Source organism: Mustela nivalis, assembly GCF_964662115.1.
Source record: "Mustela nivalis genome assembly, chromosome: 12".
Taxonomy (NCBI): Eukaryota; Metazoa; Chordata; class Mammalia; order Carnivora; family Mustelidae; genus Mustela; species Mustela nivalis.
This window is the reverse complement of record NC_139031.1, coordinates 19,275,605-19,299,793: the sequence shown is the minus strand read 5'-3', so window position 1 is coordinate 19,299,793 and position 24,189 is coordinate 19,275,605. Positions and strand designations below refer to the sequence as shown.

Here is a 24,189-nt window from a genome sequence, read left to right as displayed (position 1 = left end):
CAACACCCACTGTTTTCAGACCCATTCCTTGGCACCTCTTTCCACCCCCCCTAAGGTTTTTATTTATTTGTTTAAGAAATAGAGAGAGAGCATGAGTGCGGGTGGGGCAGAGAAATAGACTCCCCATAGAGCAGGGAGCTCGATGTGGGATTCAATCCCAGGACTCCAGGATCATGACCTGAGCTGAAGGCAGACGCTTAACGGACTGAGCCACCCAGGTGCTCCGGCCCCCTTTTCCTAATGTGACTCATGTGGACAAAGCAGGTCAACAGAGTAGACCTGGGTCCCCACCCAGCTGTGCCAGCAACATGGCCCGTACCTAGATGGGCTCCCACTCTTCATTGTCCTGAGCCTCTGCAGTGAATAATGGAGATAAGGCCACCTGGTGATGGGCGTCAAGAGGTGGCTTTGGGGGAAAGGGTACCCCTCAAGTCACTGCCCCTCAGGTCACCAAATCTAGAAAGAAACTGTGGAGCCAGGGCTGGTCCAAGTGTCATTGGCCTCACAGTGGTCCTGGGTGAATGGGTCAGGATGATGTTTGTGAGTACACAATACTACATAATGACAGGAACAGCAGGCAAGAGCTGAGAGGTGGCAGTGGACAAAAGCAAGCAAGCACAGGACTGAGGTCATGGCCCAGAAGCGCAGGTTCAGGGGATGGGCATTTGGGGAGAAAAAGAAGGCCGGCTGGATTGGTGGGGAGAGGTGCTCCAAACAGCCAGGAGTGGTGAGGAGACGGTGTAGCTAGATCTTCAGCTCCACAGAGCTTGCAAAGCAGTTCTGGGATCTAAGGAGAAGCAGCCATCTCCCAAATGAGCCAAGACAGGGACCCCAGATGAACTACAATGGGAAAAACCATCAAGAACCATGACACATAGTCCCGCGGGCTGTTGGGAGAGAGCCTGCGGGTAAGAAGCTGAAGACAAAGAAACGCCTGATTGTGTCCTAGGCAGCAGGTCAGTGGCAAGTGGAAAAGCACAGTCTGTCTGCTTCCCAGAAAAGCTCCAGCCCTCCCCAAGGCCACCGCCCACTCTGCTGCAGGATGGGCCTCGGGCATAATGGCTCCTCCAGAGGGAAATCGTGGAGGAGGGAGAGCAGCCCTGTAGGTGGGAATCCCATTGTTTCTCAGGTGGGAGCCTCTTCTTCAGTATTTAAAATTAGCCAGGGCCCCCCAGGACCCTGTGCGGGGCCAGGGCTGAAGGGCTGAGCGGGAGGAGAGTGTGGCTCGGGCCATTTCCACGCAGGGCGACTGGCAGGGACCGTGGAAGCCGGGATCAGTGACTATTCTTCTTCTTCTTCTTTTTTTTTTTTTTTTAACCTAGGAAACATAGGATTGGAGTTGCTTTGGATAGATGAATCTGGCAAAATTCACAGGACAATTAAAGAGAGGAGCTCCCAGAGATGGGCAATCAGTTATAGCCATCCAGGCTTGAGCCCAGGGTCCTGAGCCAGCGCAGGGGCAGAGGGAATGAAAGGGAGTTTCTGGCCAAGGCACACAAGCCAGGTGTGGGAGGACGGGTGACCACCTCCTCTCACGGGTGTGGAGGTGACCTTAACCCACAGCCTGAGAGCACAACCTCAGCAGAGCCCCGGACTCGAGCCTATACACGAGTCAAAGGGCGACCTTAGATCAAATCATGTGACCTCGGGGAAGTTAGTCAGTCTCTGGTCGAAGGTGTAAAACAGAGGTTGTAGAACGTACCCCAAAGGAAATGCTGAGGATTATGCATGGAAAAAACCCAGAACAGTGCCTGTACTTACTGGGCATTCAATCCCTACAGTTCCCTTCCTGTGCTCTGTCCTGCCAGATACACCACTAGGAAAGTGACCCCTTCCTAAGGAAGGAGATGATTTGCCATGGAGGCAAAGCCAAGAGCCACAGATTCTCCAAGGCCGCGCAAAGCTCTCCGCAGTTACTGACTTGACCTATGTCCCTCACCCACCATCATAAACCATCACATCACCATTGCCCTAAAATTAACTGAGCACCTGGGACTGCCTCTCTAAGCTCCCAGGCCTCCTGCTCAGGGACGGTTCCTCAGCCTCTGGCCCTGGGCATGGCAGGCCTCACGGCCTCTTTCTGTTTCGCCCCTAGATTCTCTGACAGGTCTGCATGATCAAACCCTGGGGAGCAGGAAGCCGGATTCGGTGCTCTGGCCACATCTGTCCCTGAGCCGTGTTGTGCTCCTTCTCACGCTACTAGCAGTTAACAGCAAGTTTAAGAGTATTGGCTCAGGTGCCCTTGAGGGCCCAGACACAGAGGTCTAGTGTGAGGAGCAGCGTCTAAAAGGGGCCCCAGGCACCCTGCCTCCTGGCATTCAGACCCTTGTGGAGGTTAGAAGCCCCTCGTCCTGCAGGTGGGCTGGGCCACGTGACCAACAGTTCTAAGGAATAGAATACAGCCAAGACAATGAGATGCGACTTCTGAAATGAGGTTCCAAAGGGACCGTGGCTTTCAGCTTGCTCCTCTTCCCTTGTCCCTCTCTCGGCTGCCGTGTGGTGGGAGTGGCCATCATGGAGAGGCCCACGTGGGGTGTCCAGCGAGGACCTGAGGCTGCCCACGGCCACGGGAATAGTTCCCGAAGAGGATCATCCCCCATTCCAGCCCCAGATGACATCTTGGCTGTGGTCCGTCGGTAACCCCGAACCAGAACCCAGCTCGGCCCATGCCCGGATTCCTGACCACAGAAACCATGGGATAATAAACGTCATTTTGTTTAAGACTCTCCATTTTGGGATGATCTGTTGCACCACAATTGATAACGAATCCCCCGCGTCACCGGGGCCAGGATGGAAGCCATGGAGTGACGACGGTAGACTTGAGACAGCTATTTCAAAAGTCCCCGTGAATGTCGCTACGAGAAGCCAAAGCTGTGGGGGAGAAACACCGTGACCCCCCAGGGGGCTGGCCACGCGGCCACATTCCCAGATGTCACTGGCCAACAATTAGGAACTCTACACAGACACGCCGATCAGAGCTCCAGCCGGTGGGTCCGGAGTCGGTCCAGCTGCCGCTGCCGACCCCATCAAAGTCGGCAGAGTTAGTGCAGTGATTTCAGGTGACAAAGACCTCCCCTGCTCCTCCTCTGACCCAGAGCCTTCACCGCTAAGGACAGAAAGAGGCTCTTCTCTGATGCGGGTTCTATCAGATGTGAGCCTGGCAGTACAAGGCCATTTGCTGCTGCCGCCCCCCCACCATCCTTGTCTTGCCTCTGCTCCTCCCTCTTCCTCGGGTACACCAAGTCTTTCATCCTTCCCCATCTTTGTTGTCTTGGTTACATGGCCAGACTCCTGATATGCTGCTAGTTTTCATTTTAATGATATGTTCTTGTAAAGCACAATATTTTACTTCGATTGCATGTGTCACTGGATAAATTCCTCCAGCGTGTCTGGCATCTGAGCATCAGCTGACTGAGTGTGCTCGATGATTTGGGGGTGTTTCTGTAGCACTCTCTTCAATTTTAATGTCTCCGCATTTTAATTTATGATCAGGATCATTCGACACAAATGTATATATATACACACACACACACACACACACGAGTCAAAAAAGTGGCACACATGTATCAGTAAATCTTGAATTGGCAAAACTCATTTAAGACTATCTCCGTAAATCATGGGCACTACTAATGATCATTTGGAAAATAAGATGACAAGTGTTCCCACGATGATATTTTCTGGGGATCTCAAAGTGTGTTTCTAGAAGGTGACAGGAGGAGAAGGAGGTGATGCCCCAGCATTCGGGGTCAGGCTGCTCTGAGTGGGGCTGATGCCACAGCTCCATCATGAGGACACTTCGCCAAGCCTGCTCAGGTCGGCTCCGAGCGACCACTTGAGATCCTCACCCTCAACCAGGAACCTGCGGGGACCATGGGTGGGCCCAAGGACAGAGTGGTGAAAAGTAGCGAGGGGCAAGAAGTAAGAGCCAGTGGGGTTACACTAGCGTAAAAAGGACAATTGAGTGGGAACTTCATAAATGGAAGATATGTCTACAAGGACGTTGACTAGCTTAGGCTGCTCTCCACCACCACCGGATACAGCACGGACTAAAAAGCTTATACCCCAGCGCAGGCAACTGCACAAGGTAGGAAATGGACCAGAAGTGGGCAGTTGGCGTGAGGGGAGGTCCGTCTGAAGACCAGCTCTGGTGTCCCCAGGCTTGAAGGACTAAGGACAGAGGGCTCCACCCCGCTGAGATGTGAGGTGAGTGGAAGGAGCGAGCCTCCCGACCCCGTCCACCCTCCCCGAACATCTATGGTGCTCTTCTGTCTTTGACACCTTCAACCTCAGCTCCTCTCCACCTACGCCACAGCCTCACATGCCCTCAGGCTCCAAACTTGCCAAACCAGCAGTGGGAATTGCAGAAACGACTCCGCAACACAATCAAACAAAAATGCTTTGATGGTCTTTTTCCACAACAGAAACTGTCCAGCATCGATTCTTCCGTATTTCTTTTCCTTCCTGCTTGAGTGTCTAACCACATGCAAAGCAGCCAGCAGCTCTGTGTGAAGAGACTTCTGGAAGAGTACACTGACCAAATCCTGTACCAGCCAACACACCTCTGCTCTAATCTCCGTGTCCTTGGGCAAGTGGGACTTCCAACATGACATCTCCATTTGATTTCGTGACGCCTTCACTCGTTTGGAGTCCTACCGATGGCATAAATTTCTTTTTTAAAGTTGATTCAAATTTCCAGTGAGTGTTAAGAATTCTCAGATACATTTAGGAAGCTGCAAAGCAGTAGCTACACATCTCTGATCTGACATGGTTCTGTGGCTTGAGCATTGCATGAGCACGTGTGCGTGCACGCGCACACACACACACACACACACACAGAGAACATCCATTCCTGAGAACTTATGGTCAAAAGGATACAGACCCAGGTGGGTCTCCCTCTACCCCACTCCACTCCCGTTTGGTGGTCCTTCTGGACCCGTGGTCAGGATATGGAGGTGGGGAACACAAGCACATCCATTTCAAAATAGGTTCAAGGAAAAGAAATTGGGCAGCTTATGTCAATGTGCATAATAATTCTCAATACGAATGATTTCCATGGTATCCACTCCCGTTGATGCTCCCACCTGACATGCACTGAATTCCTATCAAGAGAGGCTGGTAAGGCGTGGCTCATCACGCACTTGGGTATGTCTCCTACCACAAGTCGAGGCTCAGACTAGCCCGAGTTCTGCTTAACCAGTATCCACAAAGCACTCCGCCCCTTCCGTGTGAACAGTTTAACCTAGCCGAATGCTCAGGAATGGTGCAATCACAAAATGAAAGGAGCAATCACACCTCAAGTGGGAGTTTATGATGTTTTGGCTCATGATGAACATTAGTCTCTCCCACTAATGTCAGGCGGTAATTCACCGCGGAACAGCAGCCATAAAGTATGATCACTTAGTGGTAGGAGTGCAAGAGGCAAGGAGAGAGGGTTCTGGCCCAAAGAGTTAAGCGGAGATTTCTGTTCATCTGAGGCAACGCTGGCTTCATTACCCCAACTTGGGGCAAAGATTTTTAGGTTTATACAGACACCCTAAGCAGACTGGGATGTTTGTCTTTTAACCTGGAGTTGACATTTTAACAGTCTGTGGATTATATCTAAATTCTTAAGTATTTCCTGGTGACTGTAGTATTTATATGCCACGTTTCTTAACAGCACTTGCCTAGAACGCTCGCCATGGAAAAGCTGCCCATACCGCCATAACACACACACACACACTAGAAAACATAAAAGACATCCAAATTGGCACTTTCCTCACCTCCTTTCCCTCTGCCTCATGTGACGTGTGCACGAAAGGAGTGAAATTATGGTCATCAGAGGTGAGGTTGCAAATGACAAGGACCCACATCCTTCCAACAAAAGGAAAAGTCAGTAATTTCGAGGGCAGCCTATGGATCGCTACAGTCTAGCTCCCAGACCCTGGAAACCCACAGCAAAGCCCCCAGACCTCCCACCTACCCTCCCCATCTCGAATCACCTGTCGTATGGCAAAGAACTCTGCATGGCCCTTGATACACACGGGAGATTATTGCAGGGCTCAGAGAAGACAACTCTGTAATTACGGCTACAGTATGATTTCCATTATTTTCACCCCCTGATTTCAGCAGCTCACAAAACTTCCCGCAAAATCCTCTTGCAGCCCCAAAGCATTTCACGGCTGGGCCTCTGCCCAAAAGGTGGATGTGGTTTGATAGCCTCTGGGAAAGGCAATACAGAGTGCTGGCAAGGAAAGGGGAGTGGTGCTCAGTGAGCGGCGCAGGGGGTGGGGTGGGGTGGGAAGTTCTATTGTTCCGAAAAAATAAATAAACTGGCCAGTTTTGCTTTTTATTATTTCAAACAACAGAGTCGGAGACCCAGCCTTCCTGCCCCAACTCAAACCGTCCCCTGGGCCAGCGGTGCTGAGCTTGCAGCAGCCATAGCCGGGCTCCAGCAAAACTATTTAAAAGCCTGCCACTCTGAGCTCGTGGAGCAGAAAGTTTGGCTGCCCCGACGGCCCGGCTTTCCCCAGGAGGGTGTGCTGGCTTGTTCTCCCCCCTACATGAACCTCTGCTCTTACCTCTCAAATGTTTACGCTTCAAAGATCCCACCATTGCTCTGGAAATTAAACGGAACGTCCCAGGTGGCTGAAACAGAATTATTCTTATATAAACTCCCCAAAGGGAAAAAAAAAATGGGAAATGCCAGCCTGAGGTTTAAAAAGCCCCAAGCCTCCTGGTCAGGTGTTGCCTGTGGTTGCTGGCCCGGGTGAGCTCTGGGGATGCTTGAAGGTAAGGCTCTGCCTACCGCCCACCCTATGAGCATTGCCTCTGCGCACCGCGCATGTCCTCAGCCCACCGGAGTTGTGCCGCACTCTGACCTCCCCATCAGGGGCCAGGCTTCCACGGGTGCAGGGGAGCCAGCCCCCACCGACCTCAGGCCACCCTCTGACGAACAGCACGCATCTGCAAGTTGACTGCCTTGTGTTTACCATGCGGCCGTGGCCAGGAACCGTGTCTCTTTTTCTCCCCCAAGAGAAAATAACTGTCTGTTCTGTTATGTGCACTGAACTCCCAATGTTTATTTCACTGACACCAGCTCAGACAATGACCAAGGGGAAAAAGAAAAAGCCTCCTAGAGGATCTATTTACGCAGTCTTGCTAGCAAGTAAATGATCCTACCGCACGGGGTAGGAAGTTCAGTGAGGGCGAATCTTCTAGCGTATTGGGGTAACTCACTTCTCCACTGCACTGAGATTGGGCTCACTAGAGAAAAGAGCGAAGGCACCCCAAATTGTCTTGCTTACATTTTACTCTCCAAAGTGTTTATTTATTTGTCGGGCCAGGCGAAGCAGGTCAATAGACATCTCATTGTACGAACCGCATATGGGAACGCCTTTGCGGTTTAGAACTCACTTTTCTAGCAAACCAAATTCACCGAATCAGAATAAAGAATGAAACCATCTGAGCATCCAACAGAAACACTCTTGAAGCCCCTGCTCCAAAGCCCAGTCTTTTCCCTCCTCTGTTTATCCTGAGGCTTCTCGGACACAACTTCCTCCAGTTTGGATGTTTGATGCCTCACGGGAAGCTGGAAGCCACAGACAGAGGTAAGAGGAGATAGGGGAGTCAGCCCAGGCTCCCGTGCCTAGACGGAGAGGCAGGAGGCGGCCTCACCCAACAGGAGCTGCGACAGGACGACACACCTGTGTGTCACAGGTGGAACCTTCTGGGGCGTCCACAAGGTACAGCTCAAGGTATGAGCCAAAATCATCCCAAGACGCCAGGGCAGGAGCAAAATGTTCACTTATGTTTAATCGAGTCTTTGCAGAAAGGCAGAGAACCCTGAAATACGGTTCTTAAGCTATGTAGATGGCGGTTACACCATTGCGTATTGGACACGTGAGGCCCTACACTATAGCGTCATGGTGAGCCCTCCGGGTAGTAGCAGACATGGCATGCCGCCCGCATCAGCCTCGCAGTGCCTCGTGGCATTTCACCAGACGGGCTTCCTCTTCCAGATACTCCCCGTGTCACTACTCCCCACACATCCCCCACCTCACACACACCCCTCTCTACCTCCCCACTCCGTGCTCTCACACTCCAGCCCCACCGCCTGTTCCTGTAGAATTTAAAGAAAGAAATGATGGCTGGGCTGTTACGTGGTAGGATGGGAGAGGGGGCAAAGTCTTCTAGAATTGCCGAGACCCTGTCTCCTTGACCGTGTGGAGCTGATACCCAGAAACGCAGCAGAGAGAAAGTAGAGCTCGAAGCTGTCTCAGATCGGGCAGTGCCCGATGGGGAATCACACTATATCCAGAGAGTTCCAAGGCAAGTCTAAATCAGACAAGCAGGAGTTTCACATGGATTCACTGATACTCCCCTGGGACAAGACTGAAGCGTAAGTATCAGCCAACACAAAACAGGGGGTACGGGTTGTCTTAGGAAGGCTTTGGATCCCATCCAGGGGCACCACCTCCAAGTCACTGAGATGAGAAGCCTGAGCAGAGGGGGGGGGGTGAGACAAGAAAGTTGGATGGAAGCATGCTCCCAACACTGCTGATGCGCCAACATCACCCAGTACCCCGAGGCCAGCAAGCTTCTGGAGAGCGACGAGGAAAAGCTCCTGTCCCAGATCACACCGTTCTACTCCGCCTCAAGTAATTTCTATGCCCCCACAGTACCCACAATTTGCTCATCCCATGATCTGACTCAGCCCCGTCAGCAACTCCAGCAGGTCCTGCACTTTCCTCCATCTGTTTCCCTGCACCAATCCAGATGGATGCACCACTCAAAAGGGCCAAAGCAAGAGGAACAGGTACGGAACTTGCCCCTGCCCACCTTCCCCAACCACCCTGGCCTTAGAAAGCCCTTGCATTTAGGGCACAGACCCAAGCTGGAGAGAACACGCCATCTGGGACGGCCTCGCAAGGCTGGGCTAACTCCCCACATGCACACCAGCTGCAGGGGAGAGGTGCATGTCCACGCTCTCCCACTGTGATTCCCACAGTGACCCTCCGCACAGAGGGCAGAGAAGGGAGAGAGCATCACCCGTGACCTCAAGAGCGACATAGCTCCTTAGCTCAATTTGTATCACCGGCCCACCAGGGCCAACGTAGTAAAACAGCGCGGATGGTACCCGTCCCCGTGGGGATCGATCGCCTTCAGAATAACCATAATAATTGCACCTCTTTCCTACCTTCTTCAGCTTGCCGCTTTTGGTGCCCACGAAGGCCAGAGAGTGGTTCTTGTAGACATATGCGATGACAGAAGTCATGCGGTCCCTGTCCTCCGTGAAGACGGGAATGCCGCGCACCATCTCCGACACGCCCAGGGGGGCATTCATATCCAGGCCACAGAAATTATCATCAATGGTTAAGAGCTGAAAATTAAAAAGGAGAAACATTAGGAGGGAGCAGCCGGGCAATAAGCTGACGTACCAAGTCAGGGAACTTCTCGGGCTAGAAGAATCCTTTTTTACACGAAAAACTCAGATCCAGAGAAACCAGGTGGCTTGTCAACAGTCAGCCTAAGCAGGTGGCAGGACCATGGTGAGAAAAACACGGGTTCCGAGAGTCTCTTTCCTCTCCTGGCCTCTGGGGTCTCTCTGCTCCACCTCTAACCCCTTCCAGGCGCCATGTTTGTAGCTAAGATGGTCCTTCATCACCATCACACCAGCAAGCCCTGGGCCAGCATGCATGAGTGTGGGCTCCAGAGGGAACGTGGCCTCCGCACTTACAACTAAGTTGAGCAGACACACAAATGAGGACTCGAGAGCGTAGAACAGAGAACTAGAAACATTAACACGTGAACGACATACCATGACAGAGGCAGCTGCAGTCAGTTGGGGAGAGAGAAATAGGAGAAATGGAAGGTTCTGGAAGGAACTCAACAAGTCACACTAGTGCCTCATCATGCCCCATCTCAGACTCCCTGCTCTTTTTTAAAGGCGTGGTAAACATGGGCAACCTGGCCTTGTCATACCTACACCAGCATGTCTTGAAGTGTCTTCTGTGGAAGTCAAGGTCTCACCCTCACCACCCCGCCAAGATGCTCTACCAAATAGGGCTCTTGAGTAAATAATTTAATAGACAGTATGTTCTAAACCATGTAAGAGACTCGTAATGATTAGTTACAGGAAAGGTCTGAAAAGTCTTTTTAAGAAGAAATATGTCTAACATTCCTTTAGCCTTTCCCAAACGTTGTATTCCCTAAAAATCACTGGAACACCTGTGAGCATTCCTTAAAGAGTGCGTCCCCCGGATACCCAGGATCTTGAATCCTGGACAATCCTAGGAGCAGAAGCTGGGATAAATCCAACAGCAAAAGCCTTTGGACCATTTTCCCATGGAGTTTCAGCCAAATCTCTCCTTGTTTTATTCCCGGCTACCAGATCTGCAGGTGAGCACAGGGTCACAGCTGGGTTCTGTCCCACCGGGGAGTGGAGACGACCTTGCCATGGCCGCGCGGAGCCCCCAACGTCCCCACCAAGAAGCTCTGGTGTGGCACAGAGCTCTCCGAAGGCTCTAGGCACCTACGCCGGCTTCTCCCTCCTTCTCAGAAGAACTGTGTGGCCTTAGAAGAGTTATTCCGTCTTCCCGTGCTTTTATTTTCCACTCTATAAAGATGAAGGAAACAAGCCCTGCTTTTTGATGGGTTTCCATAAAGCCTATAGAGCTCACGCCTGTAAACGTCTTTGGACTTTGCAGAAAAAGGAGTGAAATAAAATCCAAGGTGTCACTTTTTTAAAGGCTTCAATCCAGCCAAAGGAAAAGGCATCTGGAGAACCAGCAGGCAGGTTCTTGCCAATGGAGCTGTGTGAAAGTGGCCAACTCAGCTTTCCAGGGACTCAGGGGGCCCCTCGGCTCCTTCCCAGGGTGGGGGCTAGGGCTGACAGGCACTGTCCATCTCAGAGAAGACAACGTGCTGAGCATCTAAAACCTCTCTGTGACTTCCCCGCCCTCCTTATCAAGGGGGCAGCTGTGGCAGAGCTGGGGAGAGCAGGGGCAGGCCCAGGCAGGCCACGTGCCGAGCAGATGTCTGTATCATGTCTTTGATCCCCTCTGGCCTTTCTTGAGTGGTCGGGTCCAATACCCCAGGCCAAACACAGCCCCCTACTTTCCCCTCACAGAAACAATACAGAAACAATACAGAAGTTAGGAGGGAGCTTTCAAGGTCTAGTTGCATCTTTATGGTTCTTTCCTAAAATGAGGAGATTGGGGGTTAAGGGGGGGAGACAGGTGATGGAGGGTAAAAGAGATAAAAAGAAAAGAAGGAAGAAAAATCCAAATAAAGGAAGATGGTGCCCTCTCCCTGCCGGACGGACGAAGCAGCAGTACGACCCAGCAGGCATGCCAAGGGCAGCCTAGGGCATGCTGGGATTCCTAGTGGCCTCACCTGTTCCTGCCTCCATTTCCTAGGGAGCTCTCATGCCTGACTTTCTCAACCTCAAGCTGTGCCGCAGGGACTTCTGCCATTACGATCCGTTTTCCAAGGAGAGGAGGCTGGGCGATTATCCATGCGGCACAAGGAGAAACTGAGGCAGGGAGCAAGCCAAGCCAGGTTTGACATTCTCCCGCCACCCTTGGCACAATCATGTGCCTCAGAGACGTGGCAGAACCTGAGGCTGCTCAGCCCCCAGAACCACATTTCTGAGTGGCCAGTTACCAAATACAGTTCCTTCCCTTGGCTGGGCAGAACACAAACCAATAAATAAACAATCACTGACAAAAAGAGCATATGTATTTGGCCAAGTGCAGCATGAAATCGTGGCTTGCTCAGATGAACCAAATCTCTCCGGCAACTTAGGGCCAAGGGGCCCAGGGAGGAAAGTTCTCAGCGGAAGGGAGGACAGCTCAGCCTGGCGGCCCGGTGGCGAGGGCTCTGCCCGTCCTCGGCTCAGGACGGCTTCCGGAAGGCCCAGTCAGGAGGCAGGCAGTCTGCTCACCTGCACTTGACCGTCGTCCCCCACACTGCCCAATTCATGGTGCTGTCATCAGACTCAAATAAGGCCAAGGCTGCAGGTGGGGTTCCTAATGTGGCATTGGGATCCCGGGGACAATGATGGCTTTCTCACGAGCCCGCCCCTCCCCCCATGGATCGGTTTCTCCCTCTAAATAGGACTCCAGGAGATAAAGGTGTGATCAAGGCGTTGGACCAGGTGCAGTCCAGGTCCACATGGAGGCTAAGGTCCCCCAGCTGTGGCACGATGGGCTGACTCTTTGTTTCCTCGAAGCAGGTGCAATGGCGGAGGGGGGGGGGGATGTTGGAATTTTTAACATTGAAGTAGCAGAAAAAACACAGGACTCGGGTTCACATGCGTGGCCCGCTTCCAAACTATACAACTTGGCATAGTCCCCTCCTGTTCTCTGAGCTTTCCTTCCCTTGACTATAGAACAGGAAGACCGGACGGTCCCGAGGGCCAGGTGAGAAAGCAGGTGAGAAGATACTGGCTAAACGGGAAAGCCACTTTGTCCATTTGAGATGATATTTCATATTCGTTTTTTTAATGGGAATTCTGTCCAGAAGGGGGTAGGAAGGCTGCAGGGACTTAGAACAGCCTCTGACCAGTGCAGGCTCCCTAAGGACACCACCATGCCTGAGTCTGAGCTTCGGCCATGGGGCAATTAGAGCACCGGGCGGGGGGAGGGGACCCCATAGGGACCACAGACCGGGGAGGCTGAGGTATAAGGGGCAGATGCCAGGGCCATGTGGGCCCTGGAAAGAAAGGCTAATTGGTGAAAGCCTTCGACAGGTGAGGGCCGGCGTGGATTCCAGAACACCCTGGGCAATGGGGGAGGAGAGTGTCTGCTCTTACCCTGGCCCAGCTCTCCCCTGGGCCCCATTAACAGCAAGATGAGAGCAGCAGCCAGAGGAGGCAAGAGTGGACCGCACCCCAGTGTAATCAGACGCCGGGGCACACCTCTCCCTCAGCTGCTCCACAAATGCACACAAATGAGCTCGGGCCATTGTTATAATGCTTGTTTGTTAGACAGCAACTTCATTCTCACCAAGGAAAAAAATAAGGTTCTGTCCCATGGGAATATATGCGGTGCCTACTTGGGCAAACCTGTGAACAGACAGGGCTCTCTGTTCAAGCCTTAGCCAGGGTTCCACCCTTCTGCCCCAATCAGGAGGATCCCAAATCTGGTCTCCACAAATGTCCTCCTGGTTGCATGGCTTATAAATTAAAACCTGTGACCCACTGGATTCCAGGGACTGTGAGCTCCAGGACAGGACCATATTTTAGGGGTCTCTGTACCCTGAGCTTAGTTCCTGGCTCATGGTAGGTTAAGACATGTGTTAAATGGAAGGATGGAAGAAGAAATGAAAGCCTGACTTTCCCCATAGTTAACACTGTGGCCCCAGAGTCAGAATGCCCGAGTTTGAACCCCAACGCTACCGCTTAATGTTCTGTGACCTTGGGCAAGGGATCTAACTTCTCTGTACCTCAGTTTATTGTCGGTAAAATGGGGATATATGAGTATATACTTCCTAATGCTGTGGTAAGGATTAAATGATGTAATACACGTAGAATACCTTCTGGCACTTGGTGCCATGGGACTGTTCGCTGTCATCGTTTGTCATCCTTAGACAATTCCGACAACCTCTGTGAGTCTCCTGTTTGGGCGGAAATTCATGGTCTCTACGTCAGAGTGGTGCTAAACGGCAATCAGAGGGCCTAATGTCATCAAGATGAAACAGCAAAAGTTCCTACTTCCTACAGATCTATAAGGCCTATGAGGCCGAAGGAAGGAACAGAGGAATGCGGTAAGATCTAGAACATTTCATGCTATGTATAGAAATGCAAACTCTCGAACCGACCCCGGATCTACTGGATCGGGAAATCTGGGAGCGAGGCTCAGAGACCTGCATCTTCACACCTTCCCAGGTAGGTGACATGGCCGTTTGCCAGGTTTGAGAAGCACAGACGTGAGACCCCGTGGAGGTCCAGGCCTTGCTGAGGGCGGCACAGCCCAGGCAGGTGCAGGAGGAGACAGCCTAGCGGCTCAGAAGCAGGGCCCGCAGGACCCGGAGGCAGAGGCTCCCCGGCGGCCTCCCAAGCGGTGGTGGCCGCAGAGGTGGCGGGGAGAGCCGGAGCTGACACTCCAAATTACAATCTAATAGCTCACCGCGCTTCCCTCGCGCGCGGCAGCAAAGGTTACCGTGCAATTACGTGTCGCTACATACAAATGACAAAGCAGTTACGGTTACTTTACCAATTACGGGGAAATTGCTCCCACTCTGCAGAGAGCCTGGCACTCTGAAAAGCTCTATCATTGCATGGAAAGGGGGTTTTAATTCTGCCGGCATCCTTCCTCTGGCCGCCTCCCCGGGCTCCTGGGGGCAGAGCTGCCAAAAGGTCAGCCGGGGACCCCAGAGGTGTCTGGGGGTCTCTTGTGGAGACTCTAGAGAGGGTGGAGGAAGACAGCAAACCTGGGAGACAGCTCCTTGGCACTGTCCCAGCCCTGTGCCCTGGTGACAGACTCATAAGGAAGATCTGTCACCCTGACCCCTGGGCCAAGCCACCTGGAGGGCCATGGGCGATGAGGCGGCCAGGGACCGGGTCCTGAACCTGCTTCTCACTTTGGCTGGTGCAGTACAGGCAGCTCCCCTACCCAGTAGGGTGGTCTTAGGCCAGCCCTCAGATGCCCCACCTTGGCAGAAGCCCCACATTGAGTCCTTATTATGGAAAGGTCAGAACTAGGCCAGAGCTCAGTGATCCAAATGTGGTGCTAATGAGGTGAAGGTCACCAGGTCCATCCCCCTGTGGGCCAATTAGCTCAGCTCTAGGACATGGCCTCTTCCATAGCCACAGGCCACCCCTCTTACCCCAGGCATCGGCTGTTTACAAATACCCCGAATTGATCTGAAAGAGGCCGACCAGGTGAGCCAGCAGGGATGGACGGATGCAGCCAGCCCCTCCAAAAGGGGAGGCAGCGGCCAACTGCTCCAGTGGACAGGAGTAAACTTGGGCCTGGGATGGAGGCCACAAAGTCAGACCTGATCCTCCCTTACCCTTGGGCAGCTCCTGGTCCACCAAAGAGAGGAACCCTTCCATCTGGGACCAAACCAGCGCCCCTGCCTTTCCTAAATGCAAAAATAACACCTAGCCTCATGCAGACCCCAGGCTCACCCCCACTGCGGGAAGGCCAGACCATCACACGGGGGAGAAGGTACCAGAGACTTGCCCAACCTGAAGAGGCTTTTGTTCGGCCTTTTTCCCTCCAACTTATGGTATCTTAGGTTATTGGATCTCCTCTGTCTATGACGGGAAGCTGGAGTAGTAAGTGACAACAACACTATTTACTGTTCCTCACTCATTATAATGCTTGAGAACGTGCAGGAAGGAACAAGTAGACAAAGGCCTAGGTAAGGACCCAAAAATACACAGATGGAAACAGCTCATCTGTTTCTGCTCCTTTCCCGCTGCGGGGGGAAGACAGACCTGGGACACGACTTGGACAAGGTCATCCGTGTCCTGCCTCAGCTGCATACACAGTGCTAGAGGTAGAGCGGGCCCAGGGAAGCAGCCGCACTCTCAGGAGAGGCCATGTGCAGTCTCGGCTCTGAGTGCCCCAGCAGCACAGCGCACGGCCAGGCTTTCACCCCTCGGCAGGCTCCGAGAAGGCAAAGAAGTCAGCATCTTAGCCTCCAACAGCCCCGTTTTACAGAAGAGGAAATAGAGGAATACAGAGCAAAATGACCCCCGTGGGACCCATTGAGGGGAAAATGGTACCAGAACCCCAAATCCTCCTCTGGAGGGAAAAAGCTGACCTTACCTAGGGGCCTCCCCCAGGGTGGTTCTAGGGTGGCCCCAAAGGAAGCTATCCCAGGGTCGGAGGCTGCTCAGGGAAGACCCCTGCCTCCACTTCTCCTGCCACCCACCATGAGGGCTCTGCCTTTCTGGAGCCTCTGGAAGCAACGACCTCCGCCCTGCGGAGGAGGCCACTGGCCAATTGTCACAACAGAACTTCCTCCCTTCCTGGGTCTGTCAGTCCCAAAGAAAAGCAAGGGCTGAAGTTTTGAAAAGCCATGTAAGTTAGGAGAGAAAGAGGAGTGACGCCCACGAGGTGCCTGCTGATGTGGAAAAGAAAAGGTCTTGGATTCTTCATGCTCAGCTGCCCTGAATTCTTCCCATTAATTAATTAATTTACACACACACACACACACACACACACACACCCCGAAAGCTGCCCATAGCCGACTTCCGCCGGAAATGGGGACTCCGTGAATTACGCACGTGGGATTTCTTTTTAAAGGGAGATATTGATCCGATAAGCTGAAGAGGCATGGGTCCAGATACGGACTCCAGCTGTAAAACTCTGCAGTACAAGAAGGCAATAATGACCCACTTACCAGGGGCCGTAGCTCAGATATGACCACTGACCCCTAAGGTGTTAATAAATGCTGCTGCCCACGGCATATCTACCCCTGAGAGGATTCTGAGCGCCCTCTGACTGGGGCAGGCAGAGAAGTAAACAGTCCGAGTGCTCGGGGAGGTGGAAACATCTTGAGGAGGTTTGGTAGGCTTAGGTCCACCCTTGCCACAATCTTCTGACTCTATCAAAGAGCCCACGTGCCTGAGTGCTTGTTTCTGCAGCAAAGGAAGCAATCCCCGAAACTGCGCTGTGTGACCCACCGATCGCTTTACTGTCGTCCATAAAATTTCGTGTCTCTTTTCTGAGTTCTAACCCTCCCCTGAAGGCCGGCCCATCGCCCATGCTGGCCCTGCATGGCCTTGGAAAACCAGGGAAGTCCTGCAGCAGGTAAAGGCCGGCCCTGACCCCCCCGGGGGTGAGCTCAGATGTTGGAAACGGAATGAGGGAATGAGGTCCCATCCACTTCATTACTCATGCAGTATCTCAAAATGATTCCCGTATTGTGTCTTTTTCAATGAGATAGTAGGGAAAATGAATGTGTACAGAGACAGAGGAGGGAAGCCAGCAAACCACAGTGCCAATAACCTACTTAGACAAAACCGTTATGGAAGGGACTTCATGAGAAGTGGCTGGGGGTTGGTAGAACCACCCCACAAATCACACCAACGTCCCCAAGAGTCAAGTGCCCTGTTTCCGAGTATCTTAAAAGGGAGGGGACTAAAATATAGGCCAGAAGGTCATCATGTTGTAGGAGTCCTAGATGTGTACGTGGCTTCTGAGGCAAACATTCACTGTTTGAAGGCACTTGACTACCTGTGAATCCATGGAAGTGATTTGCCAAAAGCAGTGCTTATTTTTGTACCCATTTTAGTATTTCTATGTGTGTTTGAGACTGTGCTCCGTCCCAGCAGAGAGCTAAGTGGTCTCTCACTCATCATCATAACAAGCTACCCTTGTAACAGGAAGCTCAGGCCACTATTTTGAGAGGCATTAGGCCAAGCACACTCTGCAGGCCTGCTGGTAACCAACAGTCGGCTGTGGCCATGCACCCCTCCTAGGAACTGCTGAATGCAGCCGGCAAAGAGCGGCTACGACCCAGGGTAGGGTCCATGACCTTCTCCTCGTGAGCTCAGCTGCGGAGAGCACTCGGTTTCTCCCTCCAGTAAGCAGACAAGCCTATGACAACGGGACCAGAGCAAGAGAACCAGGACCCCAGTTTTGCAGATGGTGACCACGCTGAGGCTAGTCCAGAGGCCGAGTCGCAGAGGCTGGACCCCTAGGGGGATACCAGGGAAGGCTTCTTGTGTTGGGAATTGTCCCAAGCACAGCCCCGCTGGGTGCTGCTTCTGTCCATTTGTGCCTTAGCTGCAAAGGTGCCCAGTGGCTCCCTGCCAAGGGCAAAGAGGGTCCACACTGCCCATCAATCCCTCATCTCCTCTCCCCTCCCAGACGGCCTCAGCGCCACCAGAGCTATAATTGGAGCAAAGCACGCCACGATGATTAAGTTTGTGCATTTTCTGACAGGCACTGGGAGACAGTGGTCCCGCTGGCCAGGCTGAATTATGGGGTCGGCCATTCCCTTGTTAGTGGGAGTAAATTTTATTAGCCCCACTCTTGCAGCCGCGCTTCTTCCCCTCTTGCTTCTCAGGCCTGTGTGAGAGTCGGGGTAACGTTGCCTGCACGCGGGATAAATCAGCCAAACAAATCCCATTATATCTTGGAACGCTGACAGAGACACAGTCATGACACCGAGACTGGGACAGACGTGGGCTTTCTTCTCCTGCGGATCCTATTTCTTCTCCCTGGACAGCCTGTGGGGCCCAATCCACCAGGGGAGGACACATCCACGGAGAGGCCAAACGGGAAACTCCCCTAGTTGTCTTTTTGTCTTCTCTCCACTAACTTGGCTAGTGAAAAAAGCAAGCACCTTGCACCAACGTGCAGTCATTCCCTCGTGCCTTGCAAAAACCGAGGGACACCGGAAGGTAGCGGCAGGGAGGGTCCGGCTTGAAATGTAACCTCTCCTTCAGATGCCTTCGCTTGGCATTCATAACGTGTGCTGGATGGACAGGCGGGTGAACAGGGAACATTCCAGGCCTGGGATATGGAACGTAACCTTTGGCTTAGGCACAGCCCAAATCTCTCCAATGCAGATACTGGTGAAGAAGAAAACATACGTCTGAAATCCTAGCAGTGTTATTAAGTCCCTTTCGATCCCATCGGGTGGTTCTTAGAACCGAAGGAGAAGAAAGGCCCCACAGATGGGGCCGTGAAATGTTAAAGCAGCTTACAAACACAAGGTGTCCCGTGTCTCCTGTCACTTATTAAAGTCTAGGCAGTCCTCTTTCCTAAGGAGTCTCAACAGGCTTTAGGAAAGGGATAGTATTTTTATCATCCTCTTCCTGAAGAGGGAATGTATGACTCCAAGTGAAAGGGAAGCCGCTTACGAGCCCAAGGGCCTCTCACGAGCTGGGACTGGCTGAGACCCAGAGGCCCGAACTCTCCAGCCAGAAGCCCAGCCAAGACACCGCCCCGTGAGGATGACGGGGCTTGGAAAGGCCCAGAGTGCGGAGCTGGGCTGTGACGTCTGGCCGCTGTGCGTGCTCCCTGAACGAGGAACCCGGCTGCCGGTGCTGGCTGGGTGGCCGCACGCCGTGTGGGGCGTGTGTGTGCGTGCAAGTGCACGTGAGAGGGAGCTTGCGGCATTAGCAGCTCCGTGTAGTGTGTGGGTGGAGAATCCGTCACACAAAGAGGGGGAGAGGGACTAAGGAGATGAGCAGAAGCTCCACAGCGGAACACAGCAGAGAGAGCAGCCGAGAGAGGGCTTCGGAGGTCTCCGGGGTCCCGTCATTCTCCCTGCGGACTCAACAGGCTTTGGCATTCTGGGGGGACGTGTCCCTTCGCCTGGCCCCGCACACCACCCAAGGCTCAGCCACCATCCCGCGTCCAAAAGCACCATGTGTGCTTAGCTGGGAGATGACGGTCATTGCAAACCCTGCTGGCCAAAAGGAGGGAGGGAGACGGCCTTCTCACCGGCGTGCCTAGCACAGAAGCCAAATCCAGGGGAGAGAGGGAACACGTGGTTCTGTAAAGACTGGGGTTGCAGGGTGGCAGGCCCCCGAATGCCGACCTTGAAGACTGGAGTACTGGGTCAGCAGGCGGTGGGGCGTGAGTGCCGGGGCCCGTGAGTCGGGGGCCTGCGACTTGAGTGTGGTGTGCAGGGAGCACGTTTGGTGGGCCGGGTGTGTGTGCGTGTGCGTGTGTGTGTGTCAGATGTAATGGAGCTGAGGAAGGAGGCAGGGGGCAGGCAAGAGGAGTTCCTGGCCTGAGCAGCAGGAGAACGCCTTGCCTAGCGCCATGAACAACAGGATGCACCCCATCTAACCAGAGCCACACTTCCTGCTGGCTGGGAACAAGAAAACACCGTGAGCGGACGGGCAGAAACCAGCTCCTGGAGCCCGGGATGGCCTCCTGACCATTCCGGATGCTCCCTCTCATGGCTTTTCAGGACCCCCGGCGCCAGATGAACCTGAGAACCATCCAGGCCAGGATGGGAGGCCAACCCGAGACCAGGGCAGGGTGGAGGGCTGACCCTGTCTCCCCCGCAGGGCTGCGGTGTTGCCAAACTAATGCCTACAGGAGTCGAAGCAAGAGGCCCTGTGAACAGGGTTCTCCTGTACAATTCCCCACTGGCTGACATGAAGAGATGCTTGGGGTTAAAAATAAAAAACTCAGTCCCTGTGCCTCTGTGAACTGTGTGGGATAGAACGGGGCTGGTGGGTGAACCCCACATCAGATAGACATGTGGTTTGGCAATGGTTCTCCACCCTAGACTTCCAGAAATGCGAGAGGCTTTTCTAGTTCTTGCAGTGGTGGGGGGTTCCCTGGCACTTGGCGCTCTAGGGTCCAGGACCCCGGGCTCATAAGATAGTAGTGCCCAGGCATAGTGCCCAAACAATCCCTGCACCATAGACTGTCCCCTGCCAGATGCTACTAGCACACCACTGAGCCCTGATGGAGAGAGCATGGGGCTAAGAATGAGGATGCATAGTGGATTCTGCTCCACCAATCCCATGACCTTGAGTGAAGTACTTGACTTTTCTGTTCCTCCAGTTTCTCAGCTGGAGAGGATGTTGCCTTTGCTATTATCCTACAGCACCATCAGGAGAAGAAAAGGAGGGGATGAACCCCTCTGGAAACGGTCAGGCCCAATGCCAATGAGCCCCCATGAGGGTCTCCCCTCCCACTGCAGAGACCTGACCGGTGGGAGGCAATGACTCTGGATGATAGTTTCTGCCCCGAGCACTTACATTTTGTATTGGAAGGTCACCCAAAGTTCAAATTTTGAGAGGAAGAGGAAGAAGCTGATTTTTGCGCCAACCAGTTTTATCAGCACTAAAACTGACACTCCCTGACTCCCATGTCCACTTCTCAATCGGATCCAAACTCAGAGAAGACTTAGTGGCACGAGTGACGACCTTTCCTGTGACCACAGTCATCGTTCCTGCTACACAGGTCATCGTCACCTGCTGGGGTGCAGCTCCCTCCTGGACCCTTGGGCTCCTGGACACTGATGTCATTTTGTGATTCTTGGCATCCACCGTGAGGGGGTACATTGCCAGGGCCTGATAAATGCTTCCTTCAATCATTAATTCATTTGGAGGTGGAAGGGCTAGTGTTCCGTGAGTTAGCCGAGAAGGTGAAGAAAAGTTGAGGAGGCACGGATAGCTATGCCTGGGGGACTCTGGGAGGCCAGGCCACCATGTAGAGCCCAAGAGTCTTGGCCCACAAGAGCACACTCTCCAGCCTGGCTGCCCCACTCTGGATCAGGACCGTCAGGGCTCCAAGAAAAGGCTGGGAGCTGTCCCCTTGGTCTGCTCAGGGCCCTGGCACATGACAGAAGCCATAGGCAATGGGTTCCTCATGCCCATCATCTTGTGCTCTGCAGACAGACACTTTATGAAGCCTGGGTGACAGCCTTCAAAAGGGACCAGAGACAGTGCTGAGCAGCAGAAACAGAGATTCTATCATTAGCGTTAACCCTCCTGGATGTACACAAGCCAAGGGCCTCCGGCTGGCCTTTAATCCCCTGATTCCAAGACAGAATAGGACCCCTGGCTGATGCCTCTAGGACCCTCTTTCTGCCCATGCCCTCCTGAGACCTGTAGGTAATTTTCAGACACAGTTGTCCTTGGATATCTCTTTCTATTCAAGCTGGGAAAGCCAGGACGCAGGTAAAGAACGGCCAGAAGGCAAAGATGAAATCCACTGCCATCTCCCACAAGCACCAGAAAACATCCGGGCTGCTTCTCCATCCTCTACGCCCAACACCCACTCAGAGGTTTGTGCTTGCTAAGCATTTACATATACAGCGACCCAATCCCAAGAGGAGGCCACTCCGGGCCGCCATCCCTGATCTCTGATGTGGGCTCTGCCAGTCTTCCATGATTTACCTGGAACAAAAACAACAGGAAGCTCTCTGGGGGCTGCAGACCAAGATTCCAGCCTCGTGGTACGACACTTGTCCTGTATGGTCATCAGGCTGTGGCCCACCACGTGGCTCCACAAACGCTCCCCGGCGTGGCAGCCCAAGTCACACCTGTGTTCTCTTCCCACGCACCCCCTCTTCCTTGAACACAGCCAGAGGGGCAGCTGGGACCTCGTGGGGGGTCGGGAGCCAGGGCTTATAGTGTTGCCTGTTCTGAGGGCTGGAGGCCGGAGTCCAGGAGAAGGAACGGGGATCCCAAGCAATGGCAGGGGCTGGGAGGCCCAGAAGGACACCACGACATGGGCGTCCTATCCTTAGGGAATGAAGACAACAGGAACACAGTAAACCCGAATCACTGGTCAAGAAGTGCAAACTTCCAGCCATAAAATAACTAAGTCCTGGGGATGTGATGTCCTGCGTGGTGACTACATGGTTAAGATACTGTGTTGTATACTTGAAAGTTGCTAAGTGCATAGATCTTAGAAACTCTCATCACAAGAAATTTGTAACTATGTGTGGCTAACCAGACTTAGGACGGTGATCACTTTGCAATACTTACAAATATCAGATTGTTACGTTATACATCGGAAACCAATATAATGTCATATGTCAGTTATATCTCAATTTAAAAAATGAACCACTAATCATACCTTTTCAAACTTTTTGGGTTGTAATTATGATAAAACCCACAGGGAACACCTAGCCTACAAAACACAGGTCTTAAAGTCAAATGCTGGGCCCAAGCTTCCCTCCTCCACTGTCTTACGGAAGGAATGCCGCGGGACGGAGGCCACCTGAGAATCTGTCCTACTTCACAGGCCTCCAGGGAATCTTGGACTCAGAGGCCAAAGAGAATTCTAGATTCAACTTGTCAATCCTTGCTTCAAGGGAAAAGGCCACATGAGTGGGTGGAGGAAAAGCTGGGTTTGCAAACGGTGCACCCATGAGGGTTCCTCCCGGGGAGGCCCAGGACTCTAGCCTGGCTGATGACGAGTGGGGAGGAGGGGGGCATGTGTGGTCTGAGCGGGGGCCAAATGAATTGTGGCCGAGCACCTGAGCACCAGAGCAAAGTCATCCAAGTGTCGGCCAAATCAAAGGAAACTGATACTTGACATTACAAGCGGTGTGGCCTTTTATACTGGCTGGGGACACAGCCCAGCCCAGTGTGGAGTTTCTGGCCTCCTCCTTTCTGCTCTCAGTCCTGAACTTGCCTTCAGCTTGAAAGGGCTAATTAAAGCCCAAAGAAAAATCAAAAGCTTGTTATCTGGCTCCATGACTCCCAGGCCTGGCATTAGCCTGTCTTGCAAAGCTGTCGTCCCTCTGTTCTCTCCAAGGCCACCATGCAGCCTTAGGACCTGCAGCTCTGCAGACTTCCATGATGAACTTTGCTTTTTGTATTGTGGCAGGGAGCAAGGGCGGGACAAACACCTGCCCGTGGGCAGCCAGGCTGGTCCCTGCAGCTGATTCTACTCCCAAAAGCCTCACCTGAAAAGACAGAATTTGAGCAAGTTTCCAACAGAAAAGCAACGACAGAAAAAAAAAAAAAAAATAGCCAACCCATCTGATCGCAAAAGAACTAGCTGGTTCATAAACACACAGTGTAGACTTGCATTTTTGAACTTAGGGAGTGCGTGCGTGTGTGTGTGTGTGTGTGTGTGTGCTAGCAGGAGTATTTACTGTGTGTGTGCATACATGCGTGGGTAGGTGTGTGCCTGTGCATGTGTGTGCACGTATGTGTGCAAGTGGAATTTCCCTCAAGAAGCAAGGGAGAGGTTCCTCAATTGCTATGTCTGCCGTTTTTTTCCCAAAATTAGTGACCTTGGGTAATTTCATTTCCCTTGCCAGACCTGAGAATGAAGGCACCGTCCAGAGGGTCTGTAGGGGCCCTCCCCATGCCAGCTTCCTAATGTATCCCTCCCAGGAAGCTATGCTCGCATGTGTATCATACACACACAGAGCACAGTGCCAGGCCTGTCCTTTAGACCCTGCATTTGGGAGAAGTCCATGGCTCCCAAGTTCAGAAACCTGTCTCCTTGATTCTACTGAGTGGATCCGTCACTGCCCCAAACCAAAGGTTCCCAAACATATGACACCCGCTAGGGCTCAGCAGCTGCACTGGAGTCCCCTCTGGTCTCTGGCCTGGCCAAGACTGTCAACTGATGGCTTCCTCTCTGGCCCTTGGTGCTTCTCCCATCCTCTCTGACACTAGGGGTCTCTGGCTTCTTGGGATCTCCAAAAAGAAATGGCATCTTTTAGTTTCAGCCCAGGCACCTGGAAAACTCACCACTGGAAAACAGCCGGAGCCTAAATGTTAAGACCCTGAAGACCAGCGTTGCTGAGTCC

General features: G+C 52.9%; 1 protein-coding gene across 4 annotated transcripts in view; it reads right to left on the bottom strand.

Annotated features, from left to right (window-relative positions):
• Positions 1-24,189, bottom strand: part of PLXNA4 (plexin A4) — a 419,828-nt gene that overhangs the window by 329,595 nt on the left and 66,044 nt on the right. For all 4 annotated transcript variants that reach the window (XM_082693998.1, XM_082694000.1, XM_082693997.1 and 1 more), the window contains exon 3: positions 9,176-9,358. In XM_082693998.1, coding sequence (XP_082550124.1) covers positions 9,176-9,358 — 183 coding nt within the window. The remainder of the gene's footprint in view (positions 1-9,175; positions 9,359-24,189) is intronic.